The sequence below is a fragment of the Camellia sinensis genome, chromosome 7, assembly GCF_055761805.1.
Source record: "Camellia sinensis isolate YWXY chromosome 7, ASM5576180v1, whole genome shotgun sequence".
In the NCBI taxonomy this organism is placed as follows: Eukaryota; Viridiplantae; Streptophyta; class Magnoliopsida; order Ericales; family Theaceae; genus Camellia; species Camellia sinensis.
Genome location: NC_138967.1, coordinates 44,221,861 through 44,246,647, shown reverse-complemented (window position 1 = coordinate 44,246,647; position 24,787 = coordinate 44,221,861). Strand labels below are relative to the sequence as shown.

At 30.1% G+C, this 24,787-nt stretch overlaps 1 protein-coding gene across 1 annotated transcript; it reads left to right on the top strand.

The window, feature by feature from the left end:
- LOC114311614 (UPF0481 protein At3g47200) lies at positions 1–24,498 on the top strand. Its single transcript, XM_082880655.1, has 3 exons — positions 1–165; positions 1,718–1,845; positions 23,060–24,498. Exons 1-3 carry the CDS (start codon positions 1–3, stop codon positions 24,360–24,362), a joined length of 1,596 nt encoding a protein of 531 aa, XP_082736781.1. The 3' UTR covers positions 24,363–24,498.
- Positions 24,499–24,787: the final 289 nt, after the last annotated feature.

Here is a 24,787-nt window from a genome sequence, read left to right as displayed (position 1 = left end):
ATGGAGAAGGGAGAACTGGATTGGAGGGGGCCTCAACCAGTGGCGGAGGAGCGGCGAAGGCGCGGCGGAGGCGGTGGTGCTGCCATGAGCTGTGATCGGCGGGGCGGTGGTGCTGCGACTGCAACGATCGGCGAGGAAGTGGTGCTGCGACGATCGGCGGCGGTGGTGCTGCCTCCTCCTCTTTCTCTTCTCCTCTCTTCTTCCTCTCTTCTCTCCCTCTTTCTCCTCTCTTCTCTCTGTTTGTGCAGAGCTCCTTTGCTTGAAAAGGAAAAAAAAATTCGAGCCGTTTCGAGCCTCTCAGTTTCGAACTCTGAGTTATTTTCCAAATAATAATTTGAAATGAGAGAGAGAGAAGTGTGTAACTGGTGTGTGTGTGTCAGGGAGGAGAGAGAGTGTGTGTCAGAACGTGTGAGTGGCGTGCGTTTCGACATAAAGACTGGCTCAGACAGAAATATAATTTTAAAAAAATGAAAAGGAGTGGTAAAAAGATAATTCCACCTCTGTTAAGGGCACAAATGACGTGATTATAACATAGAATAGGTGTAAAATTATAAGTTTTTAATTTTTTTAGTAATTTTTTAATTTTTAAATTAAAATAGACACTTGTCAAATGAAGCCTTAGCATATAGCTGCCATGAACATAAGGCACGTTTGTTTTCAGAGGTACAATGCACGAGATTCGTAATGAAGGGATCGTTAGTGAGGTAATTAAGTAAAATTATATTTGTTTTGATAATAGTTATTGGTGTAGGGATTGTTAAATTATTTTTATATAAAATAAATACACATTAATATTCAAAAATAATATACAAAAGTATTATACATTAATGTTAAAAAAAAATGCCCAACATGTAAAAAATAAAAAATAAAATAAAATAAAACAAATAAAACTATAATTTTTACTTAACAAAAAATTTAAAAAACTAAGCATTAATGTTTTTAAAAAAATGCCTAACATGTAAAAAAATAAAAATAAAAATAAAAATTCCGGCAGACTATTTTCTAATTTCAAGTCCCAAGCCTCCATCCTAATCCTCTCTCCAAGGCTTATCCTAATCTGGAGGGAATTATGAATCTCATTTCCATCTCTCAAAACAAACACAACATTAGTGGCACCTCCATCTCAATTCCAATCTCCCCCTCTACAGTTGTTTGGAAAGATCTAAATGAGGGTTGTTTGGGATGACTTAAATAAATATATTTTTTAATTTTTTTTTATGAAAATATGTATAAAAAATAGAGAGATAATGTGATTCAAATAAATATACTTATCTAAATAAGTATATTTATTTAGGGATATTTTGAAAAGTTAGTTAAAAGTCATCTTTTAGCTTTTAATCTATTTTGGATCATACCATCTCTCACATTCTTTATATATTTTTTCAAAAAAAAAAGTATAAAAAAAAAAACTAAGCGATCCTCCCAAAATGAACCCGAGTTTATGTTAAAAAATATAAAAAAGAGTAATGCTAGAGACCCCAAATATTCTACCAAAAGTTTTACCAAATGTCTCACATGGGTGTGGGACCCATACAATGTGGGTCTCATGTGGGTCCCACATCCATGTGAGACATTTGGTAAAACTTTTGGTAGAATTTTTGGGACCTCTAGCATTTTTTAGAGAAGGGTTGAGTTATAATTGGCGAAAGGTACCAAATAAGCATGTGTACCCCGTCTGCTCACAAAAATTCATCCAACTTTTTCACTCTATAAAAAGGTGAGAGGTCTTTCTCTCATGCAATTACAACAATCCACTTTGCATTTGGGAAAGCGGAATATAGTAAAAAAGCAAGCAACTTTGCATTTGGTAAAGCGGAAAAGCAAGAAGTGCGGAGTTTCTAACAAGTGAGTTGTTTGAGTTTTTAAATACTGCTATTTTTGTTTTAATTTTTTAAAAATATTTAGAGAAGTTACAAAAAAAAAAAAAAAAAACTTCAAGACATAATTATTGTAACAAAATAAAATTTTAGATTATAGTTTTATCAATGTAAATCTTTTGATTTGTTATATAAAAATGATATTTTAATAATTAAACTCAATATAAATATATATAAAAATTTTAAAATATTTTTTTTCGTTTAATTTAATAACTAAAATACTATGAGGTGAAATTAATAAGAAAAAAAAACTTAATAGTTAACTCTCGTACAAAATTAAAATTTTAATATTATCAATTTAAATTTAAATTTTTTTATTTTAATCAAAGTCTTATGACCATACATTTTGTCATTATACCCACCATTTTTAAAAAATATTAATTTTAATTTTATGCTTTAGTCAAATCATTTCTGTACCACTTCTCTCTTGGATTCTCTACCAACAACACACTTCACGACACCCCTCCATCAAATCACTCAAATCCACTGAGGTCCCTCTAATACTTCCCCTTCCAGGAGATCCACCACCTCCAACGTTTTCCATTTCCCTTACCTCAGATCAACTCTGCCGGCCCTTTTGCCTGCCTCGCCAACCCCTGCATCAGTCGATTTATATGGGTCGTTTGGGGTGTCTTAAATAAGTACATTTTTTATCTTTTTGAACAAAAAATTTAAGGGAAAAAATATGGATATTTGGGTTAATTTTTTGACTTTTTATAAAAAAATTTGTATTAAAAAATTGTATAAATTAATATGTAAGAAAAAATTAAAATTAAAAGTTTCGCAACTGTACTTTTTGATTTTTAATAAATAATAATATTTTTAAACTTTTTAATTTTTTTCTTACTTGTCAAACTTGACTTTACAATCATGTTACATCCCCCAATGCCTTTTTGCCAATCTAACCTTGCTGTGTTAGATGTGGAACCTTAGGGAGATATTTGAAAAAAAAGAAAAAATATGCGTAAAATTAGATAAAATATAATTTTATTTTATTTATATATATATATATATATTTTTAATGGCAAAAACATTTTTAGTTGACTTTAGAGAATTGTAACTTTTTTTAATTTGAGACTAAAAATTTCGTTTGACAATTTTTTTTTTTTTTGACTTTTGTGAAAAGTAAAGTGAAATGACTATGATTTAAACGTAATATTTTATTTTATTAATTTATTTAATTTAATTTATTTTGTTTTTATACTTTTTTTTAAGCTCATCATGAATTGTCAAAGGAAACTCAAATCTCACATCCCAATTTATCCACTTGAAAATTTTTGTGTGCACACCAGTAGGCAACAACTGAACAACACATCCCTTAAATTGTGTGAGATTTGCCACATAAAAAAAACACTAAGGGTAATATTTTATTTTATTAATTTATTTAATTTAATTTATTTTGTTTTTATACTTTTTTTTAAGCTCATCATGAATTGTCAAAGGAAACTCAAATCTCACATCCCAATTTATCCACTTGAAAATTTTTGTGTGCACACCAGTAGGCAACAACTGAACAACACATCCCTTAAATTGTGTGAGATTTGCCACATAAAAAAAACACTAAGGGTAATATTTTATTTTATTAATTTATTTAATTTAATTTATTTTGTTTTTATACTTTTTTTTAAGCTCATCATGAATTGTCAAAGGAAACTCAAATCTCACATCCCAATTTATCCACTTGAAAATTTTTGTGTGCACACCAGTAGGCAACAACTGAACAACACATCCCTTAAATTGTGTGAGATTTGCCACATAAAAAAAACACTAAGGGTAATATTTTATTTTATTAATTTATTTAATTTAATTTATTTTGTTTTTATACTTTTTTTTAAGCTCATCATGAATTGTCAAAGGAAACTCAAATCTCACATCCCAATTTATCCACTTGAAAATTTTTGTGTGCACACCAGTAGGCAACAACTGAACAACACATCCCTTAAATTGTGTGAGATTTGCCACATAAAAAAAACACTAAGGGTTGGTTTGAAAAGTGGTTTTGCTTTTTAACTTTTTTAACTATTTTAGTTTGGGTTAAAAAATTAAGTTTGGGAAGGATTTTTTTGACTTTTTTTTATGAGAAAAGAGTATAATGATTATGTGTTGGATGTGATTTTTGTTTGTTGTGGCTAAAATAGCCTATTTTGTCTTTTGTGACTAAAATAGCCAAAAAAAGCTCACAAAACCACTTCCCAAACAGTACCTAATCAAAACTAACGGAAATAAACGCGCGCTCCGTTAGTTTTTTAAAAAAATTTTAAATTTTGAGTTATATTTTTAAAAATAAGTTGTTAAAAAAATTTTGAAAGTTAAATTTTGTTTGATTGTGAATTTTGAAAATAATTTTGGAATAATTTATATATATATTTTTAGGTCGTTGAATAAATAGGTGTGATAGAGAAAATTTAATTGATTAATGTATAAAAGTGAGAAAAAAAAGAGAGAGAAGAGAGAAAAAATAATTAATTGATTTATTAATTAAAAAAAAAGAGAAAAAAAATTGAAATGGGTTTTAAAAATTAATAAATTAAATATATTTTTTGATTTTTTTTTTAAATCTTATTTTAAAAACTAAATCGTACCTATATTTTCTCTCCCCGCTTGAGTTTGCAGTATTTTTCTCTCTCCTCACATGGTCTTCCACCCCTTCTTCTCTCTTATATTACTCATTTTATTTTATTTTTAAAATTAATAATAATAATAATAATAATAATAATATTATTATTATTATTTGGAGAATTTCATACCGTACTAGTTTAAAAGAAGTCCATATAATATATATTAAAATTTTCAAAATTTATTTCAGTTCTATAAAAGGTTAAATGATGATTTTTTTTTTAATTTTTTCATTAAATTAGTTTATAATTTTTTAAAAAATTAAATTTAAAAAATAAAATTAAATAAATACAATATGTTTAGATTATTTGGGGAATTCTAATTAACTTGATCATATTTATTTTGAGTTACTAGTTGGCCAAACTCAACAAAACAATATATTTTGATTTTTAATAAAAAAATAGCAAAATTAAAATATTTTGATTTTTAATAATATGTTTAGATTACTGACATTCTAAAAAAAATATTCAATTCATTGGCTCCTTCTTTGTCAACCAAAAAATTATGAGATTTGATTTATTTATATAAATAGGTGAAACATTGAAGGGTGGTTTCAAATTTTTTTTTTTGGGGGGTAGAGAGCGAGTCAGACGAAAAAGAATTTAAGGGAAGTGATTGAGACCCCTTCCAATTACGTGGTGGGTGGTGATTGGAAGAGAAGGAAAAAGGAAAAAGAAAAAAGAAAAATTGGCCAATCAGAAAGAGAGGGGTGCCTCCTTGAGGGGGTCCAATTCATTTTCTTTTAAAAAATTAGAAAAATTACAACACAGTTAGACAGAGAAATGTTTTTTTTTTTTTTAAATATATAAGTGAATCTATAATAGAGTGCCGGTAAAAAATTGTGGGCGCAATGTTTTTGTAATAAATTTTTTTCTGTTCCACTGGGATATAATTTTTTTTATAAATTCTTAAAATACAGAGAGACAAATATGCTCCTGATTAAAAAGTAACAAAAGTTATAGAGAGAGAAGAGGTGGAGAGAGAGAAACGTTGCATTGATATTTGTTTATGCAAAAATGATTAGGAGTTCTAATTTTAGAGTTTTAGGAAGAGTTTTAATAGTGAAATTCATCCGTGATGTAATATTTATACTTATTTGTTTATATTTTTTTTTTCCCTATATCACAACATTAAAGCTCAAATTAGTGGTATTTTCAGGCTTGACCTCGAAATTTTTAGGGTCCAAAGTCAATAATCAACTAATAAATATCACTAGATCATTTGGAGTTCTTTTTATATTTTTTTATTCAATGAAATTTTTTTGAAGGTAAAGGACAAAAAATTTGTGTTAATATCACAAAAAATATTTAGTATTACATTACAACAACTAATAAGTATTACTTGATTCTCGATCTTCAATCTTCTTCCATTTTTAGAAGCAAATAAATCAATCATATTTGTTCTGAATTCTTGAGAAATTCGTTAGTGCTCTGTTGTGTCGTTTCTCTCAAATTTTTTAAAAAATTAAATTAAGTGTTAGGGTTAGGAATTAGATAAGGAGAGAGAATGGATCCTTTTAAATTTGAATGAGCTTTTTAATTTTTTAATGGGTCAATTTATTTTAAATTAGTTTGGGTCTTATTTTTTTTTTTAGACTTAAAACATACCTAATATATTATACTAAACTATAATAGGAGAAATCCCCTTTTTTTGGGTCTATTTTAGGAATTAAATAGAGAGAGAATGGGCCATTTTAATTTTGAACGAATGTTTTAATTTTTTAATAGGTCAATTTATTTTAAGTTAGTTTGGATCTTCTTTTATTTTTTTTTTGGACTTACAACATACCTAATGTATTATACGAAACTATAATAGGAGGGCTCCCTTTTTTGGGTCTATTTTGAGAGGCCCTAAGTCATGCCTTGGTGAACCTATGCTCAGGGTTGGCCCTGGGTATTTTGGAAAGTTGATAAAAAATTACATTTTTGGTTTTTTTTTACGACCTTTTGGCTTTTTTGAGTCCAAAAAATTGGTCTTTTTATGATTTTTTTTGTGTGTAAAAAAGTAAAAAAAACCAAAAAAACTAAGGCTCCGTTTGATAAGCCTTTCAAATTATAGTTTCACCCATTGATTTGAGTGTGTATTTGTTTTGAGTTTTTAAATTATAATTCTATACCTATTTCTCAAAACTCAATTCAAAATATAATCATTATTTTTCAAAACTCATAACCAAACACACAATTCAAAACTCTTTTCAAAACTCAATTCAAATCAATATTTTAATGGGCAAAACACCAATAAATTTCAAATTTTAATATGTTAAACCATATAGTCTTGCTTTTTATTTTGTAGACTAATAAGTCTTATTTGAATGTTAAAAGTTCACTATAGGCCTTTTTTAAATTTCCCTCATTTTCAAACATCAGCAACATTAACTACACCAACAACAATCACCAAGGATCCTCGAGAGTGTTTTTTTCCTAAAGTTTTCTAAAGTGGTATATTGTGTAGTTGAGATTTAATGTTAAAAAATTGATGTGATTTGTCATTAAATCTCAACCACACAATGCACCACTCTAGGAAACTTTAAGAAAAAAAAAACTCTAGAGGATCCTTGCTCAACAACAATATCAAACATCAACTACATCATCAATATCGCCAACATCATAAAATATCATCAACATCATCAAATATCAACTACATCATCAAACATCATCAACAACACAAACATCATAAAACATTATCAAACATCAACGACAAACATTACCAACATTGTGAACATTATCAAAGATTAACTACATCTTCAATCTTATCAAACATCATCAACATCACCAATATCATAAAACATCTTCAATATTATCAAATATCAACAGCATCATCATATTTATGAGTAATTTTTCTTTTACAATACAATACAATAAAATAAAATAAAATAAAATAAAATCATGGGTAGAGCAGCAGCAATCAATTTGCGTAAGCGTACGATGGTCGGTACCGTGAATGGGTCACAGCATTTGTCAAACAAATCCCCATGCCCTTTTGTTTTATATTTTCTTTTCTTTTCTCGGAAAATCAAAATTTTCTCATACAGCATCGCTTCGCGCGGAAGAAAAATTTTACCGCCATCACTTGCAATCCCAGAAATTTTCTAGACTCCCAGGTTCGTTCTTTTGTCCCCTTCTCAACTTTTAATCTTTATTTTGTTCTTATCCCTTTTTTTACAGTATTTGAATCCCCCCCCCCCCCCCCTCTCCCCAACATTATCAAACATCGTCAAACATCAACTACATCATATAACATCATTAACAACACAAACATCATAAAATATCATCAAACATCAATTACAACATCACCAACATTGTGAATATCATCAAAGATCAACTACATCTTCAACCTTATCAAAAATCATCAACATTATCAACATAGCCAACATCATAAAATATCATCAACATCATCAAATATCAACTACATCATCAACATCACTAACATTGTAAATATCATTAAACATCAACTACATCTTCAACCTCATCAAACATCATCATACACCAATATGGGATACAATATATTGATGTTTATACAATATAGCAAACAAAGATACCATACAAAATATAAAATATAACAAATAAAGATATCATACCAAATATAAAAAGAATTAAATGGTTTAAAAAAAAACACTCAAGACTAGATAGAGCAACATTTCCCAACATGAGATTTATGAGTAATTTTTCCTATTTTAATTTTGTTAAGATTTTAAATATTTAAATATGTTACGATTTTTTTAATTTTTTTAATATTTTTATATATTTTAATTTTTAAATATTACGATTTTAATTTTTTAAATTTTAAAATATTTTATAAAAATAAATTCAAACTCTATTTTATAAAAATATTTTTAAATATTTTAATTTTTTGTTATGTATTTAGTTACGATTTGAGTGTAGAGTTGTGAAAGTATTATGGAGTTTCGAATTATATGTTTGGTTATGAGTTTTAAAAATAATTTCTTAATTTTGTTTTGTTTTATATGTTTGGTTACGATTTGAGTCTAGAGTTATTTTAAATTTATAATATTATAATTTTAAATTATTTAAATTTTTTGAATATTTAAATTATTTAAAATTTTAAGATTTAAATTTTTTAGATTATTTATTTATTTATTTTAATTATTAAATTTTTTAGATTATTTAAATTATTTAAATATTTATGATTTAAATTTTTTGAATATTTATTTTGAAAAAAAATTATTTCCTTTGTAGTATTTTCAATTAAAAAATTGATTAATGTTATTTTCTGTTAATAATAAATTTTTTTAACTGAATTTTAAAAAGAGTTTGGTTATGAGTGTTGATCAGAATTTTCAATAGTGTAAAAGTAGTGTGTTTTGTTATGAGTTATAACAATTTCAATTAAGTTTTGAAAATTCTTTCCAAAACTCATAACCAAACAAATTTTTTTATTTCACATTTCAAATCAAACTTTCAAAACTCAATTCCACAATAATTCAAAATTCAATTCAACACTCTATTCAAAAATCATAACCAAACAAATTTTTTACACTCAAATCATAATTTCAAAACACACAAACTCAAAATATAACTCATATTCTCAAATCATAGTTAGAAAACTTTACCAAACGGAACCTAACTTTTTTGAGATGTTCCCAAAATACCTTTTAAAGTTCTTATTTTAGAACTCTTGGTGGGTGTTTGGGAAGGGAATTTTTATGTAGGTTTCTTTTTAGTTATAGGATATTGGCCCTGTTTGGTACAGCTTAATTTCAGCTTATTTCAGCTTTCAGCTTAATTTAAGCTATTTTGATGTGTTTAGTTTAACTTATAACTTATAGCTTATAGCTTTGTGGAAGTCAGAAAACAGCTTATTCTTTGAGTGGGGCAGGAGATGCTTTAAGAATAAGCTGGAAATCAGCTTAAGCTGAAAGTTATAAGCTATAAGCTGTTTAGGCATAAGCTATAAGCACTTTTCCACAGCTCTACCAAACAGGGCCATTATTGGATAAAAAAATTTTGGTGTTGAGAAGATAGTTGGTTTTTTTGTGGTTGAATGTGATGTTTGTGAGAGAAAAAGTGAAATAATTATGAAATTAGATATGATATTTTATTTGCATTTAATTTTTTTTTATTTTGCAAAAACTTTATCTTTTAATGAAAAAAAATCAAAAAAAAAAAAAATCCAAAACCAAAACTTGCCAAACACCGCCTTAACTACTACTATTGTCTTATGTGGCAAATCTCTGTTGAGAAGATGTGTTGTTGAGTAGCTACGAGTACAAACATGTGGATGCCAGCAGCCTGTATCCGTACACAAAAATTTCTCCCAAAGCAAACACAGCCTAGTGAGGTGGCTGAAGCTATGTTTGGCTTTGATTTTTAATTAAAAAAGCACCAAAGATAAAATTGATTATATAAGTTAATAAAATAAAATATTATATTCAAATCATAATTATTATATATTTTTTCTTACAAAATTTAAAAAAATTAAAAATAGAAACCAAATAAAACTAAAAAAGTCAAATTAAAATAATCAAAAAATTAAAAAATCAGACTATTTTAACTCTTTCCAAGCCGAAAAAATTGAATTTGTTATTTGAGTTGTAAAAGCAGTGTGTGAAACACACGCACTGCCTAGGAGAAAGAAAAAGAAGAAAAAAAGAGAGTACATATTCGCTCTTTCATTCTTTTTGTTCATCATTAAATACCCCCATAAAAAACTGAATTTGTTGTTCCTTCCATCTCCAACTGCTGCGCAAAAAAAACTTCGAACTTGTTTGGTTTGTATTTGTAAAGTAGTTTTTGAGATAAAAAATACGAAAACTTATTTAGTTTGTATTTTTTTAGAAATAGTTTTAAAAAATTATTTTGGGAACAAAGTTTTAAAAAAAGTGATTGATTTGATGTGTATGAGAGATAGAGTGATTTTGGAAAGTAGGTAACTAAATAAAACGTTAAGATTTTTTTTAAAAAAATTTGTTTAGTTTGATTACTCTTGATGAAAATTTGTTTGTAGAGAATTTTTCCCAAAAACAAACCAAACAAGCTCTTCAAACCCATCATCACCTGTGAAAGTTCAATACAAATTTTCTTGCTATCTCTTTGTTCAATTGATGGTTTCATTACATAGAATTTGATTTAAAATATTGAACATTGAAGAAACCTTAGGTTTTCTCAAAAGATTTATTCTTCTCTCTTCGTTTTGCTTCGGTGGACAACAACGGCTGAGGACGGTAAAGAGTTCGCCGGTGGAGAATAGTGATGGTGGTTGTGTGTCTCCGTCGTTTTTTTTGTTGGGTCTCCATTTCTTTCTCTCGTTCGTTTCTGGTCGCTGGTCGTCGGGCAGGTCAAGAGAAGAGAGACAAGATTGGGTCACCGGTCGTCGTCACGAGAGAGAGAGAGAGAGAGAGAGAGAGAGAGAGAGAGAGAGAGAGAGAGAGGTCTGGTCTCGTTGGAGTCATCATCGAAGACCGAAAAGAGAGCTACCGTCACGAGGGAGGGAGAGAGAGAAGAGAAAGGAGCGCGTGGTCTGTTGTTTGACGTGGTTGTTCCCACGTCATTGGGGTTCTAGTAAGGCTCTTCAATTAGGAGGTGTTTGTTTGAAAGGATTGGGGGAGATTGAACACCATGTCTATTGGATTATGAAATCTATTGTTTTGTTGTAAATTTGTAAATCGGATTGAGAAGTTGTTTGGGATAAACTATATAAGTGAGTTTTTTGATTTTTTGGGTAATAAAGTAGAGGAAAAAATATATGGTCGTTTGACATAACTTTTTGACTTTTTACTAAAAAATGTATATTAAAATATTATATAAAATAACAAAATTACTTTTTTACCTATCTGAGTATTGATTTGCAATTCGTGCATGTCAGTACGGTTGTGCAATCAATATCATGTGTGCACTGGTTTTGTTGGATTTTTTTTTGTTTTTTTTTGCACACCCATGAGTAACTTTTTGTTTTTTTAGGGGATCCCAAACAAAGCTAAGAGTCCAATTAGACTATTAATTCCACATATCTGAGACTATTGTATCGCAGGGGGGTATTGAATAGAATTGGTGGAATAACTATCCCATAGGATTAAATAGTAAAATGACATATTTGCCTATTTGATTTAATTATGTATTATATTTAGTAAAACTAAATAAAATTTAAATGTCTCAATATAAAAATAAAATAACTTAATTTAATTTTTATTGATGTTTTATTTATTTAATTTTTTAAAATAAATTTTTATAGATGTTTTCTTTTAAAATTTTATTGATGTTTTATTTAATAATTATTATTTTTTAAAATAAATTTATTTAAAATTTTATTTTAAAAAATAACACAATTTTTTTTGATATTTTATTTATTTAATTTTTAAAAAATAGAATAAATTTTTATTTAATCTAGCCTAATCGGTGGGAGAATGATCTGCATCGTAGATCGTCGATCCAACGGTCAGATCTGATCGGATACGATCAAAGGATATGACTATTCGATCAGGTGCATCAAGGCTTGTAAATAGGCTACGAATTCAACCATTTCAACCCATTCAAAATTTCAGAATTCATTCCTGCAATGACGTAGTAATGACTCAAGGATGACGTCAATCGATGGAATATTTTTGGTGATAACGGAATATTCTCAGGGATGACGTCAGTGGGTGAAATATTCCTGGTGATAACGGAATATTCCCTGGAAGTTTCTAAAAATTGTAGAAGGGCCCAAATTATCCAAAAATTATAGTTTTATCCCAAATTTTGGGAAGTATTTTTAGTGAGGCCCCCGAAAGTGCAACGAAGGTTGGTCCTAGCTAATTGGACCATTCCGAATGCAACTGCGAGGTCAGAATGGCGAAATTCTAAACATTTTTTTGAAGTTTTCCAAAAATTTGAGCTTGTCATATTCAAGAGCCGAATGGAGGTTGCTGGATGTTTTGAAATGTTACGGATTCACTAAAGAGATCAAAATAGCGAGATTCTATTGGATTGGACGACCAAACAGATTGGGAGATAGATCATTGGAGAGAAGATAAGCTTTGATCAAGTAGCGAATCAAGGGAAATCATAATTGATCAAGGGCGACTAGAGGATTGCACATGATTATTTCATGATCAACAATGTCTAGGAAAGTTCTATAAAAAAGATATACTGTCTAAGGAGACTGGTTTTTTAAGTGGGACTGGTTGTGACCCCACCAGTTTTTCCTGGAAACTTTCCTAGTTGTTGAGTCCAGGCGATCGGGAAGTCTAATTTAATCAAAAGAAGACAATTTCATCGATAGACATGTGATGGGCAACCAATACAAGCTTAAGGGAATGTTGTGGCAGTTGGAGCTACTATCAAACAGAATACGAGGAGTACTAGTGATATGTGAAAATGGAAGAGCAACAGTTGCAGAAATGTACACATAAGGCATGAAAGCACGTGGCTGCGAGAGCATAGATGGGTATGTAGGAGTGCCGTATAAGGTGCAGACGTACAATAGTGCAAGAGTACGCAAGAAAAGTCGTACAAAAATGTAGTGTGTAGGATTTTTTTCTACAAGCAGCAAATGGTTGCTAGAAGTTTATAGAAGAAAGCTCTAGATAGAGAAGTTGAGACTGATAAGACGAGTGTATACCCAGTAGAAAGGCATATCCCTTTCTTTGTCCAGAATCTGGTTCGTGGCAGTGGACTCACAACGGACACCCAAAGAGTTTGGGCAAAGTCACCTCAACAGGGAAATCGTAAGCATTCTATTGGAGGATATAAGTACCTGGTGATAGAGGTGCAAGCCATGCAGGATGATGTGTGGCGGTATAAGACATTCCAAGTAGAAGGTGTAGATTCACTCCAGATGCTCAATGGAATGGAGGCGTGCTGAACAACGACATTTTATCACCCATGTAGGTGACAGGGGTGATAAATTTTGTTCACCTAGTTGAAGACAATTGGAAGCAAATTGAAGACCTTACAGAAGTCAGTTGTAGAGGTTATCAGTTCATTTGGAGACTCTCGGGTCAGTTGCAAAACTTTACAGTTTGTTGGGATTTCTCTAGGGGATAAAGAGAATCGACGTTGGCAGAGTGTACTACGAGATTTGACATGTATGATAAGTCCAAATAGTAGTACTTTATTGGCATTGGCCTCTGTGGAGACAGTTGGAGATCCTTCATGGATCATTGTTTGAAGATTCACATCTGGTTAAGCCTTGATGTCTACAATTGTCGATTTGAAGAAGAAGTTGTGGCAATCGACTTCAGATCTTGGTAGAGTTTTCGTATTCTCTTTCAATGTCTATTGGAGACATTGTTTTTGGTGGTCTTTCACAGATTATCAGCGATTTGCAGAGTCGTGGTTTGTTAAGATTCATTATCACAGTTAGGATCTATGATCGTGTCGGATTAGATCTAAGGGTGTCTCCAGTTCGTGAGACTTGATCGTTTCTTCATTTTGTGGATTCTTTCTTTTTGGAATTTGCTCTATATTCGAAGACATCAGCTATTGATAGTCTAGGTGACGATTCAGACTTTGGGTGTTTGCTTCTGTAGAAACGGTGTGACCGTTGGTGTTCGTTGAAGATTGAAAGAGATAGTTGATAAGAAATGTGAAGATGGTGATTTTGTGAATCTCATATGTTGGGATCTATCCCTCAATCTGCCGTTGGATTTGGAGGGGATAGATCGTGTGTTGACTCGGTGGAGTCAGCAGGGACTGTTGGAGTTATGTATTTACAATGCATGCACTTTTGGGCGGTTTTAATAGCTGTGAAGATGGTGCATAATCTTATGTCTGCTGGTTGGAATTGCAATTGGAGGAATCCGGAGTTTGCTCAACACTTCAAAATTTTTGGCTTTTGGTATTTTGTTAGTTCGTCAGAAGTTTGTTCACTACTTCCAAATTGGTTAGAGCTTAATTACATCTACAGTCCAGTTTTATTTGGTTGAGAACTTGCCTCTGTTCTCAGAGAATTTGTTTATCTTTTGTGATTTGTTTGAGCTAGAAGAGAGCGGTTTTGTGTTCAATGGTTGATCGAATAGAAAGTTTACGGTACTGCATTTGAAGTTGCTTTGACAGAGAATTTGAAGCCTCTCTTGTTTAGTCTCCTCAAAATTGGTTCAAGCGGAGTTGCTCACCATGATTTTTTTGGAGTTGTCAAGGACAACTTGTTTGGCATTTGTGGAAATCGGAACATGGCACCATGGTAGAGCTTGAGTTGTAGAAAATCAAAGAGCTAGCTCAATTGATTCTGTATGTTTGTCCATTGGCTCAATGTGATTTTGAGCAATAGAATCTGCTGTGGTTTTTGGAAGAGTGCTCGTGTTTTGTACAAGCAGATGGCATTCAGTTTTGAATGAATGGTTGGATACTTGGGTTATGGTATCGGTTTTGGTTCCATGGCAGTGAACGCACCTCTTGATAAGATAGAGTAGTTGCAAATCTCTCACGCGAGCTCAGAAAGAGAGATGGAGCCACGATGAGCACTCAAGGAGTATGGGTGCCGGTACTATGATAGGTGTTGGATAGTTGGTGACTTGTACAGACCTGTTAAAGTTGCTTTGGTAGAGGGATCTGCTGTCAACCGTCAGTCTGGTAGTACAAGTAAGAGATGCGCAAGTAACGTGTATCGTTGAACTGGAGATTAGGGATTACAAAAGGCATTAACAACAAGCGTGTGAAAATATTGGAAAGTTGTTCAGAAGTGCAAAGGGGAAATGCTGATAATTCAGAGAAAGCTCTAAGCAAAGAAAACTGAAAACGTTGACCAAGCAAACGAAGAGTTTTCTGTTGCTCCAATGTTGACTGTGCAAGGTGATGCATGGACAGTATAGTGGTATTTTAGGGAAAGAAGTTGCAGTGTCACAGAGCACTCAAGGGAGTGTAGGGCATCCGGGGTAGAGGGTGTTGGGCATCCAATTAGGGGGTGCCGGATATTTTGATCACGCAAGTTCAAGCATGGTAGATGAAGACATCTGTGACAAGGAAGCATGGAAGAGATGTGTGTGAGATAGAGCAGGGCTCACTCTAAGAGAGAATCAGAGAGTAGTGTAAGTTGAGTTGAGGATGTTAGATTTCCTTCTTCTCTTGTATCTATGTTTTTCTCTGGTGTTTTATCTGTAGCTTTTACCATAGCCACTCGACTGAGGGGATATTAGGTATTTCTTTTGGGGGTGCAGACGTCTCAGTGTGGAGATGCAGACTATGCTAGTTTTAAGTGTGACAAGATAGATAGCGGGTTTTGTTGCGGATCAGCTCACATCATCTGAGGAGGTGATTATTAGCTAGTCACCCCATGTGAAAGGGGTGATCCATATTTTTCTTCATCTTCATATGAATCCACAGAAGTCTAGAGTGAAGGCTAGAAGGAGCTGGAAGGGAAGCTCCTGGAAGTCAAGAGTAAAGGTAGCCAATCGACTAGTCGTAGGAAAAAACGACTTCTAACCCGAGAGTTCACACCCCTCAACTTTGTGTATAAATAGAGAGGGAGGGTGAGAGCTAAATGTTTCGAGAGAGAGAGAGAGAGAGAGAGAGAGAGAGAGAGAGAGAGAGAGAGAAAACTTCTTCTCCTCCATTGTTTGAGTTTTTGCTCTATTTTAGTGAAAACATAATTTCTGGTTCGTGGACGTAAGCTATTAGCCGAACCACGTAAATTTCTATATCTCAGTGTGTGTGTGTGTGTGTGATTGAGTTTTGGGTGCCCACAATCCTAACACTATTCTTGCATTTCTAGTTGTAAAATTGAACTCTAGTTATAAAATTGAACCAAGAGCTCTTGGCTTAGATTCAATTAATTCATCTATACTTTTTAGGAAGTATGATTAAATAAATAATCCATTCCATAATTTAGCAAGCAACATTCAATTCAAATCTAGAGATTTCAATTTTTAAAGTAAAGTTAACAAACAATTGAAGTCGAACTTGAAATGATACAAAATCTAAAGTCATCTAGAGAGACTATTAATACCAAAGAAGTTTAATATCAAAATGTTAAATTGAGTTGGAGAGAAATTTAGTAAAGTAAAATCAATTACTTAGAACTCTCCAGTAATAAAAGTAGTGTTGTTTTTTTGTTTGGTATTAAGCGCTAGACGTAGTTGGGTTGTGATAAGTTAAAATCAAAGTAATGAGAATCCTCCATATATAAAAGTAGTTTGTTTTTGAGTTTGGTGTTAAAAGCTTAGAGTTAAAGTGAGTTTCATAAGTTAACAATCAAAATAATTGAGCCGTTTCATTTAAGGATAAATTACCAATAGGTTCTAATAGTTAGACTTAATTCTCATTAAGTCCTATTGAAAATAAATCTTGGTAAAATTGTCGTTAAAAATAAATTTTTTTGTGACAATTTTTTACATATGTCGCTAAAAATTGATAATTAGTGACTTTTTTTGGTCATGATTTTTATAAATTATCGCTAAAATTTACAATTAATGACCTTTTTTATAACAAATTTTTCCTATAGGACCTATTAGACAATAAATTCATTTATTAGGACCTACACGTAAGTATGCTTTCATTTAATTGAGGTCTTAACCAAAAAAAAAAATATATATATTTGTTCAATCTTATAAGGATTTTTCCTACATGGAGTCCTATGTTTTAGCTCAAATCTGGAGCCCTAAAGCAGCGACTTTGCCGGTTTGCCCTTAGAGCCCGCCATGATCACTATCATCACCTCACAATCATGATCACGACCACGACTAATAATGCAATATTTCCCAAAATTTCGTCAATTCTATAAGATTTTTTTAGTAGATTTTGTTGTGTAGTTATTACTGTTCTAATTAAACCATTTCTTTTTGCAATTATGTGGTTTCTCTCATAATATAATCTATATTTCCACTTTATCTAAATCTCTTTAGATAAAGCCAGTGCAATTAAAAATTTACTTTTTTCTATATTTGTAGAAAATAAGAGTTTTACTTATTTATAACAATATCAATATGCATCTACTTAAAATCTTACTAATTATCTTTCTAAAAACATTCATGTTCAAACATCATTGAAAGTTTAAATATTATTATTTTTTTGATAACCTATCACATTTGACATTTGTATTTTTAGTAAATTTTTTAATAAGCCTGCTAATATGTGTAGAATTATTCTAATTTTAATTGTAAATTTTTACCAGTGGAATTGATGACAAATAATATATCATCCCAAACATCCAAATAGTCATACCCAATAAGAATTCAAAATTTTCAATCTCATATTGGCTAGCATTTAGTTTGATTTCTTGTTTTATGAATTTGCATCTTTTTCCTAATTGTAACAAAACATAACTTATTTGAGGAAAAAAAAAAATTTAAAAACTGAAAACTTTGAAAACACCCCTCATTTTTATTTGGGTAAAATTCATTTTACCCAATGTAGTATGACTCGATAGCTACCCTTTATCTTTTAAAACTAGTCATATACGCCTCATGTAATTTTAGACTAAAATATAATATTAACCCCGTTAATATTAACAAAAAAAAAAGAAGACAATTATACAATTTATTTCTTATTCTTCTATTTTTGATTCTCTTTGTAAATAAATAAATAAATTAATTTATTTCCATGACTAAGCGAAAAAAATTAAAAATATAGCACAAAAATCATTTAAGAAAGAGTTTTCAAAATATCTTTTTTAACAAACTTAAATTTTAATTTTAATTAGATATGATGATATGCATGTATATATAAGCCCTGTACATACATATAATTATATATATACTCAACACTCTCTATATACAGATATTAAAATTACTTTATAATTTAAATTGTTATATATATACATTTATACATATATGTATATGTTAATTTAAAATATTATTAAATAATAAATTGGGTTAAAATTAAAAATTAGATAAGGAATTTTTATGATTTAATTTTATGGAAATAAATTAAGTTATTTAGTTAATATATGATTTAATTTGTTATATAGATATATATATACATTTAGTTTAAAATTTTATTAAATAAGGTAATATTATGGTAATAAATTAGGGTGTTTAGTTATTTATGATTTAATTTGTTATATATATATATATGTTTATTTTAAAATATAATTAAATAAAAATTTTGGTTAAAATTTAAAAATGAAATTAAAGTAGTTTGATGATTTAATTTTATGATAATAAACAAGGTATTTAGGTTAATTTAAAATTAAATTAAGGTAATTTTATAATAAAAAAATTATATTGTCTATATAATTTTATAGATACACTGTTTCTTAAGAAGAGGTGGGTTTGGGTTAGGGCAATTAGGTAGGAAGAAGATTATAAAAAAAAAGGAAAAAGAAAGTAAAATAAGGTTAATTTCGTCTTCTTACATTGAAATTTAATTTTGGCTGTTTTTTTTTTCCTTCCCCACTTTCAAAATAGGCGTGAGACACACTCTTCGCTAATTTGGATGGAAAATGTAACTATACATGGAAGGTATGTGGTTATTTTTAAAAGACAAGAGAGTAAAGTGGTATTTAATCATACCATAAGGGATAAAATGGATTTTTCCCTTTTTATTTTATGCCAAAATAGTTTTTTTTATAGTATAACTCTTCATTGTTTTGTAAAAAATGGATTATTTTCATAAAAGTTTCATGAAATCAATTTTCAGAAATAGTTTGTACAACAATTTTTTTGTGTTTTTCATAAGATCCATAAAATAAATAAATAAATAAATAAAAAGAAGGAACCCACGTTGAAAAGAATGCTAACTCACTTATGGGAAATGTTTGAAACCCTTACAACAATATATATATATATATATATTTCCTAATTTGACTCATAATGATATAGTATTATAAGTGTCAATTTTGGATTTGTCACACTTAATCATGTAGAGCTCAATTCTATTGCCACATCATTAGTTCTATCAAATGGGTTTAAAAATTAGGCTTGTATATCATTTTCCTTCTCAATCACGTCTCATTCATCACACCCATCCTTTAGGGTCTATTTAGTGATATTTTTTTTGATCAGCAAAATAAAGATTTATTGATGATAAAGCGAATTACATTCAACAATACATCAACAAAAACAGACGAGGGCACTAAGCATCATAGCAAACTTTCATAATTCCAACTAAATTGACACCGTCAAAGAAGTACAATCATATGCAACACTCAACCCAAGATTGGCGAGAAGCCAATCAAAACAACCAAAATCCAAAAAAAAAAAAAAAAAAACAGAACAAGAACAGAGCTTCAAAACAAACAGCAGCAAGGCAAAAATCAAGAAAAACAAACAATTATATCATTTTTAAAAATTGTAAAAAAAAATAAGTCTGGTTTCTATTTCATTTTTAAAAATTTGTAAACACTTTCCAAAAATTAGTAAATTTTGTAAATATATATATATTGTGTGTGTGCGCATTTCTTCTTCTTTCTTCCATTTTCTTTTCGACCACCACCCAATGCTTATAACTATTGCCTATCATCGTTGATACCTCATTTACATCCCTCAACCACCAACCACCTATCACCACTGTCAACCACCTCCCATCGACAAATAACCATTTTCGACTATCACCTCTTGTTGAAAATTACTTTAGGCGGTTGATTGGCCACCATCTCTCACCACTAATAATTACTTTCAATCATCACTTCATATAGAAAGCAACCAACTCTAGCCACCATTGACAACCATCTCTTTTCAGTTATTATCAAAACAAAATTTTAAAATATTTGTGTACTAAATATGTTTTTTTCTTTCTCTTTCTCATTTTTACTCAAAATAAATATAAACTAAATTTTTTTTTTCATACTAAATAAGTAAAATGTTAGAACCCATTCCATGGTGCTCTTATTACTTCTCTTTATTCTATACTTCCCTCCTTTTAGTGATTAATAAGCTCATTGTCGATTATAAAATGAGTTTTCCTCTGATCATAATCTCTATAAACTTTTGCTTTATTTTTTCATTTAAAAAATCAAAATGAAGGCAGTGGCTTGGCTGTAATATTGTTTTTAGGGAAATGCTAAGTGTCATGAAGAATTTTCATGAAAACTGTCATGAAAACCATATGCACCGTTAGATCAGGTATGTGTCTCATGACCCAACGGTACAGATGGTTTTCATGACAGTTTTCATGAAACGTAGCAGGACCCTTGTTTTTAGTATGTCCTCTTCTTCGGTTTGACACGAGATCAGCTGAAGTCACTGAAAAAGAAGTTTTCACCAAGTAATTTTATTATTACTTGTTTTATTATTGTCAATTATAATATATATATATATATATTTTTGTTTTCTTGTTTTTTCGGTTAATTAAAGTTTTTATTTGTTATCTCTATTTAAAGTCATATGATATATGTTCCTTTATGTGCGTTAGAAATTTTTGGTCTATGTTCCCTAGTCTCATTTGACAATCATATATTTTAGCGAAAAAATTAAAAAGTTACTATAAGTTGTTACATTACTTTTTTTATTTTTTAGTATATCTTTTCGTAAAAAGTCTAAAAGTTACTAAAATAACATGTTTTCAAACGAGGCTGACGTTTGTCTTTTTTAAAAGAAAAAAAAATTATTATTATTTATTTTTATTTTTATAACGTTTGGTGCAATGGAAAATAAGTATATTTAGGAAGAAAATATTTCCACTTCAAAAGATAGAAAATATTTTTCTAACAATTTTTTTTTTATCAATATCACCACATTATTACCATTACCTCCACCATGGCATGGCCACCGCCATCACCATTGCCTCCGCCACCACCTATATCGCCCCACAACAACCACTGCTACGATCTTCACCGCATTATTACCACCATCACCACCACCACCACCACCATCATCCCAACACCTCTGTAGTTGCTACTACTATCACCACTAATGCAACTATTAGTATATTAGTTTCAATATATAACCAACACAAGAAAATGTTTTCTATGGAAAAAGTTTTTTATTGAAATTGTTTTTCAGAAAATTTTTTACAGAAAATATTTTCTGTCAAAACAAACAAAACATAGTGATAGATATTTAAATTAGAGGGTAAATTACAATGATATCTCCACTAAACTTTTGAGAAAATATAAAGTCATGTATGCATGGCATCACCCTATTAAACTCTCTTATTATTTTAAGTTATATAATAGTTAAAGTTTTTTTTTTTAGAATTTCGTTAGTCACATAGAGAGATGTGGTTATTTATTTTATACTAAAATATTTATTTTACTTTGTTCATTTTTTTATCTTCACTATCTGCAATACTTCCTGTCCATTTGACTTTATTAAAAGGAAAAATAGTATAATTATGCCAAAACTGTGGACCTTTCTATATTTTCTTCAAATTTCGAAGTAGTTAACTGAAATTTATCGGCAATGCTACGTACATATAATTTTTATTTGCACAAAACAAAAATACTCGGTATATTTAATATATGGTTTATTATTTAAGATGCGAGTTATACCATACAAAGTGTTGAATTAGAATCATATATTAATTTTTTAGTACATTTTTGCACATGAATTTTATGTATGAACTTTTTATTTGAAATATTTACAGTAATGCGAGTGAAGAACTTACACACATTTAGGTGTTATCTATTCTTAACTACTAATTTCTTGTGCAGTTTCTGGTCCGAGCAGTTCAAAGGACTATATCAATTTCCATTCACGCTTAAAATAGAAAGTGAAAAATAAGATGAAAATATGTGTATAAATAAGCATATTTTTTTTTGTATCAATGTTGAGTTACATAAGATATCAACCCTAGCTAGGTCAATCTATATGCTAAAATAAGACATCTTAAGCAATGTTTGGAACTTTTTTCTTCCAGTAAAAACAAATATGATAGAAAATGGATATTAAAATTTTGAACAGCCTAAATGGAACTAAATATTGTTGTATTTGGTACGAAACATTATCGTTAAGTTACATACGTTGCAATAAAGTCTATACAATAAGCCTTACACCGAAGCATCTTCCCAACACGTGATGATTATAGAAAAGGAACCTTTTTGGTATGCACCTCTTACATTTATCTTGTTGCGCATTTTCTTGAACATGCTATACATTTTTGTGGCATATGTTATTTAATTTTTTTAGTAGAATTATAATAATTTATGATTCAAAATTAAAATTACACATTTTTGTTATAATGCTATATAGTTTTGTAGTAACGTTATACATTTTATGATTCAAAATTATTATAAATCACAAAAATGAATAACTTCATTTTTAAATAACAAATTATCATAATTCAACTAGAAGATCACATAACATTTTTTATATAAATACGTAAGAAAGTGTGTATAGTATATACCCTTTAGCAAACGTATTTCCTTATAATTAAGAAAAAAAAAAAAATTTTGAAGCGTAGAAGGAGATACAGTCATGGAAGATTTCTTTAACTTCAAAACACCTTTATTTTTGGTCAACACATTTCTATTAAGGTTGTGTTCGAATCATAGATTTAGGTAATGATTTGGAAACGAAAAGAGAAAGAGTGAGTGAATTCAACTGCATTTCATCCAACTTTTTTTGTTCCTATTTTAAATTATTACTCAAATTCATGATCTAAATATAACCTAAAAGTAAAAAGGTTTTTGACCGTAGTTTTTTTAACTGAGCTGCAGCTGCTGCATTCAGTGACAATTAAAAAAAAGTCAAATGTCACATTAATTTATAATATATATATATATTATTAAAAGGCCTGACAATTAATTTGTTTCAGCAAAGTCATGGCCAATAGGGAACCGGAAGAAAGAGCAGATAATGTCTCCATTAGTATTGCCAAAAAGCTTGCTAATTTTTACCATCCATCATCTGAGTGTTGTATCTTCAGAACGTATGATGGCTTACGGAGGCAAAATGAGAAAGCCTATGAACCATCAATAGTTGCTATTGGTCCTTACCATCGTGGTAAAGCTAAGCTACAGCGGATGGAAGAGTACAAATTATGGTACCTACAACAACTTCTCAATCGAGTAAAAGACAAGAGTGTGAATGACTACATCATGGCCATAAAAGAATTGGAAGAAAGCGCACGCAATTGTTATGCAGAAACCATTCTCCTCAAATCAGATGAGTTTGTGGAAATGATGCTTCTTGACGGTTTCTTTATAATTGAGTTATTTCGCAAGTTTAGTATGCGGCAACTGAGAGTTGAGAATGATCATATTTTCCAATCAGATAGAATTGAATATGCATTAACGCGTGACTTAATTTTACTTGAAAATCAACTTCCATTCTTTATCCTTGTTCGTTTGTTCGACATGACTAAAACGGATTTAGACTTGGAAATCGTTCAAATAGCCGTAACTTATATAGAATCCAACGTACCAGAGCGCAAGTTAGAAGCTCCTAGAGGAGTCTCAATCAACGACATCAAACATCTACTTCACCTGGTACATGTTTGTTGGTGCTTTAACTTTGCTGAGATGGATAGAAATGCAACGGAAAATCAATTGGAGTTTATAAATTCTGCAACAAAGCTTCGAGAGTCGGGGGTTCAATTCAAGAAGGCTGAGGAAAGAAACTTGTTTGATATAAAGTTCAATAGTGGGATATTGGAAATCCCATCACTGGCCATCTTAGAAGAACTAAGTGAGTCTTTCTTCACAAATCTAATTGCTTTTGAGTTGTGTCCTTCATATCATTATGAGCCACTGTACGTTTGTGACTATGTCGTCTTCATGAATTGCCTCATCAATTCCTCCGAGGATGTTCATATGCTTCGTCGTAGAGGAATTATTGAAAGTTGGGTAGGTGATGATGCAGAAATTTACTCCATGTGGCACAAGTTGTTCAACATCACCACAACATATCCTGAAAAATTTAGTTACTCTCAAGTTTTCAATGATGTAAACAAGCATTGTAAGCGACGCCGAAACAGGTGGATGGCAAACTTAAAGCGGAATTACTTCAACAGTCCATGGGCATGGATTTCATTTTTGGCTGCTACCATACTACTTCTGCTTACCGTGGCACAAACTATCTTCTCCATTCTTTCTTTTGGCAAAGGCAGCTTTAATTGAGTACCTATTATTGTTTTCTTAATCATGTGTGTTAAATTTTAGTAAGAGATGCTATATGTTATTTGATTTGTTTCATTGTTTTGTGTCATATTATACATTGTCATGTAAGAAGTGATAAATTTTTATTTGTTAATCAAGTGTGTTAAATTTAAATAAGCAAAAGATGCTATAGTTACTTCATTTGTTTCATCCTTTTGTGCCATATGATATATTGTCATGTAAGAGGTGATAAAATTATTTTATGCCATATGATACAATATTGTCATGCAAGAGGTGATAAAATTGTGAATAAATAAATAAATTAATAAATGAAGTCTGGATGACATTACAACAAGTTAGATCAATATCAAACTATCTATAAGAAAAAAAATATTGCCCTTAATAATAAGATATATTGTATCCAATCAAGTTGATGTATGAAAACT

What these genes read in the sequence shown, in the direction of transcription:
- LOC114311614 (XM_082880655.1), top strand. Translation starts at nt 1, where the DNA reads ATGGAGAAGGGAGAACTGGATTGGAGGGGGCCTCAACCAGTGGCGGAG. An exon ending in TGCGACGATCGGCGGCGGTG is followed by an intron (nt 166 to 1,717) that starts GTGCTGCCTCCT and finishes CTCTATAAAAAG; the next exon opens with GTGAGAGGTCTTTCTCTCAT. An exon ending in AAGTGCGGAGTTTCTAACAA is followed by an intron (nt 1,846 to 23,059) that starts GTGAGTTGTTTG and finishes AATTTGTTTCAG; the next exon opens with CAAAGTCATGGCCAATAGGG.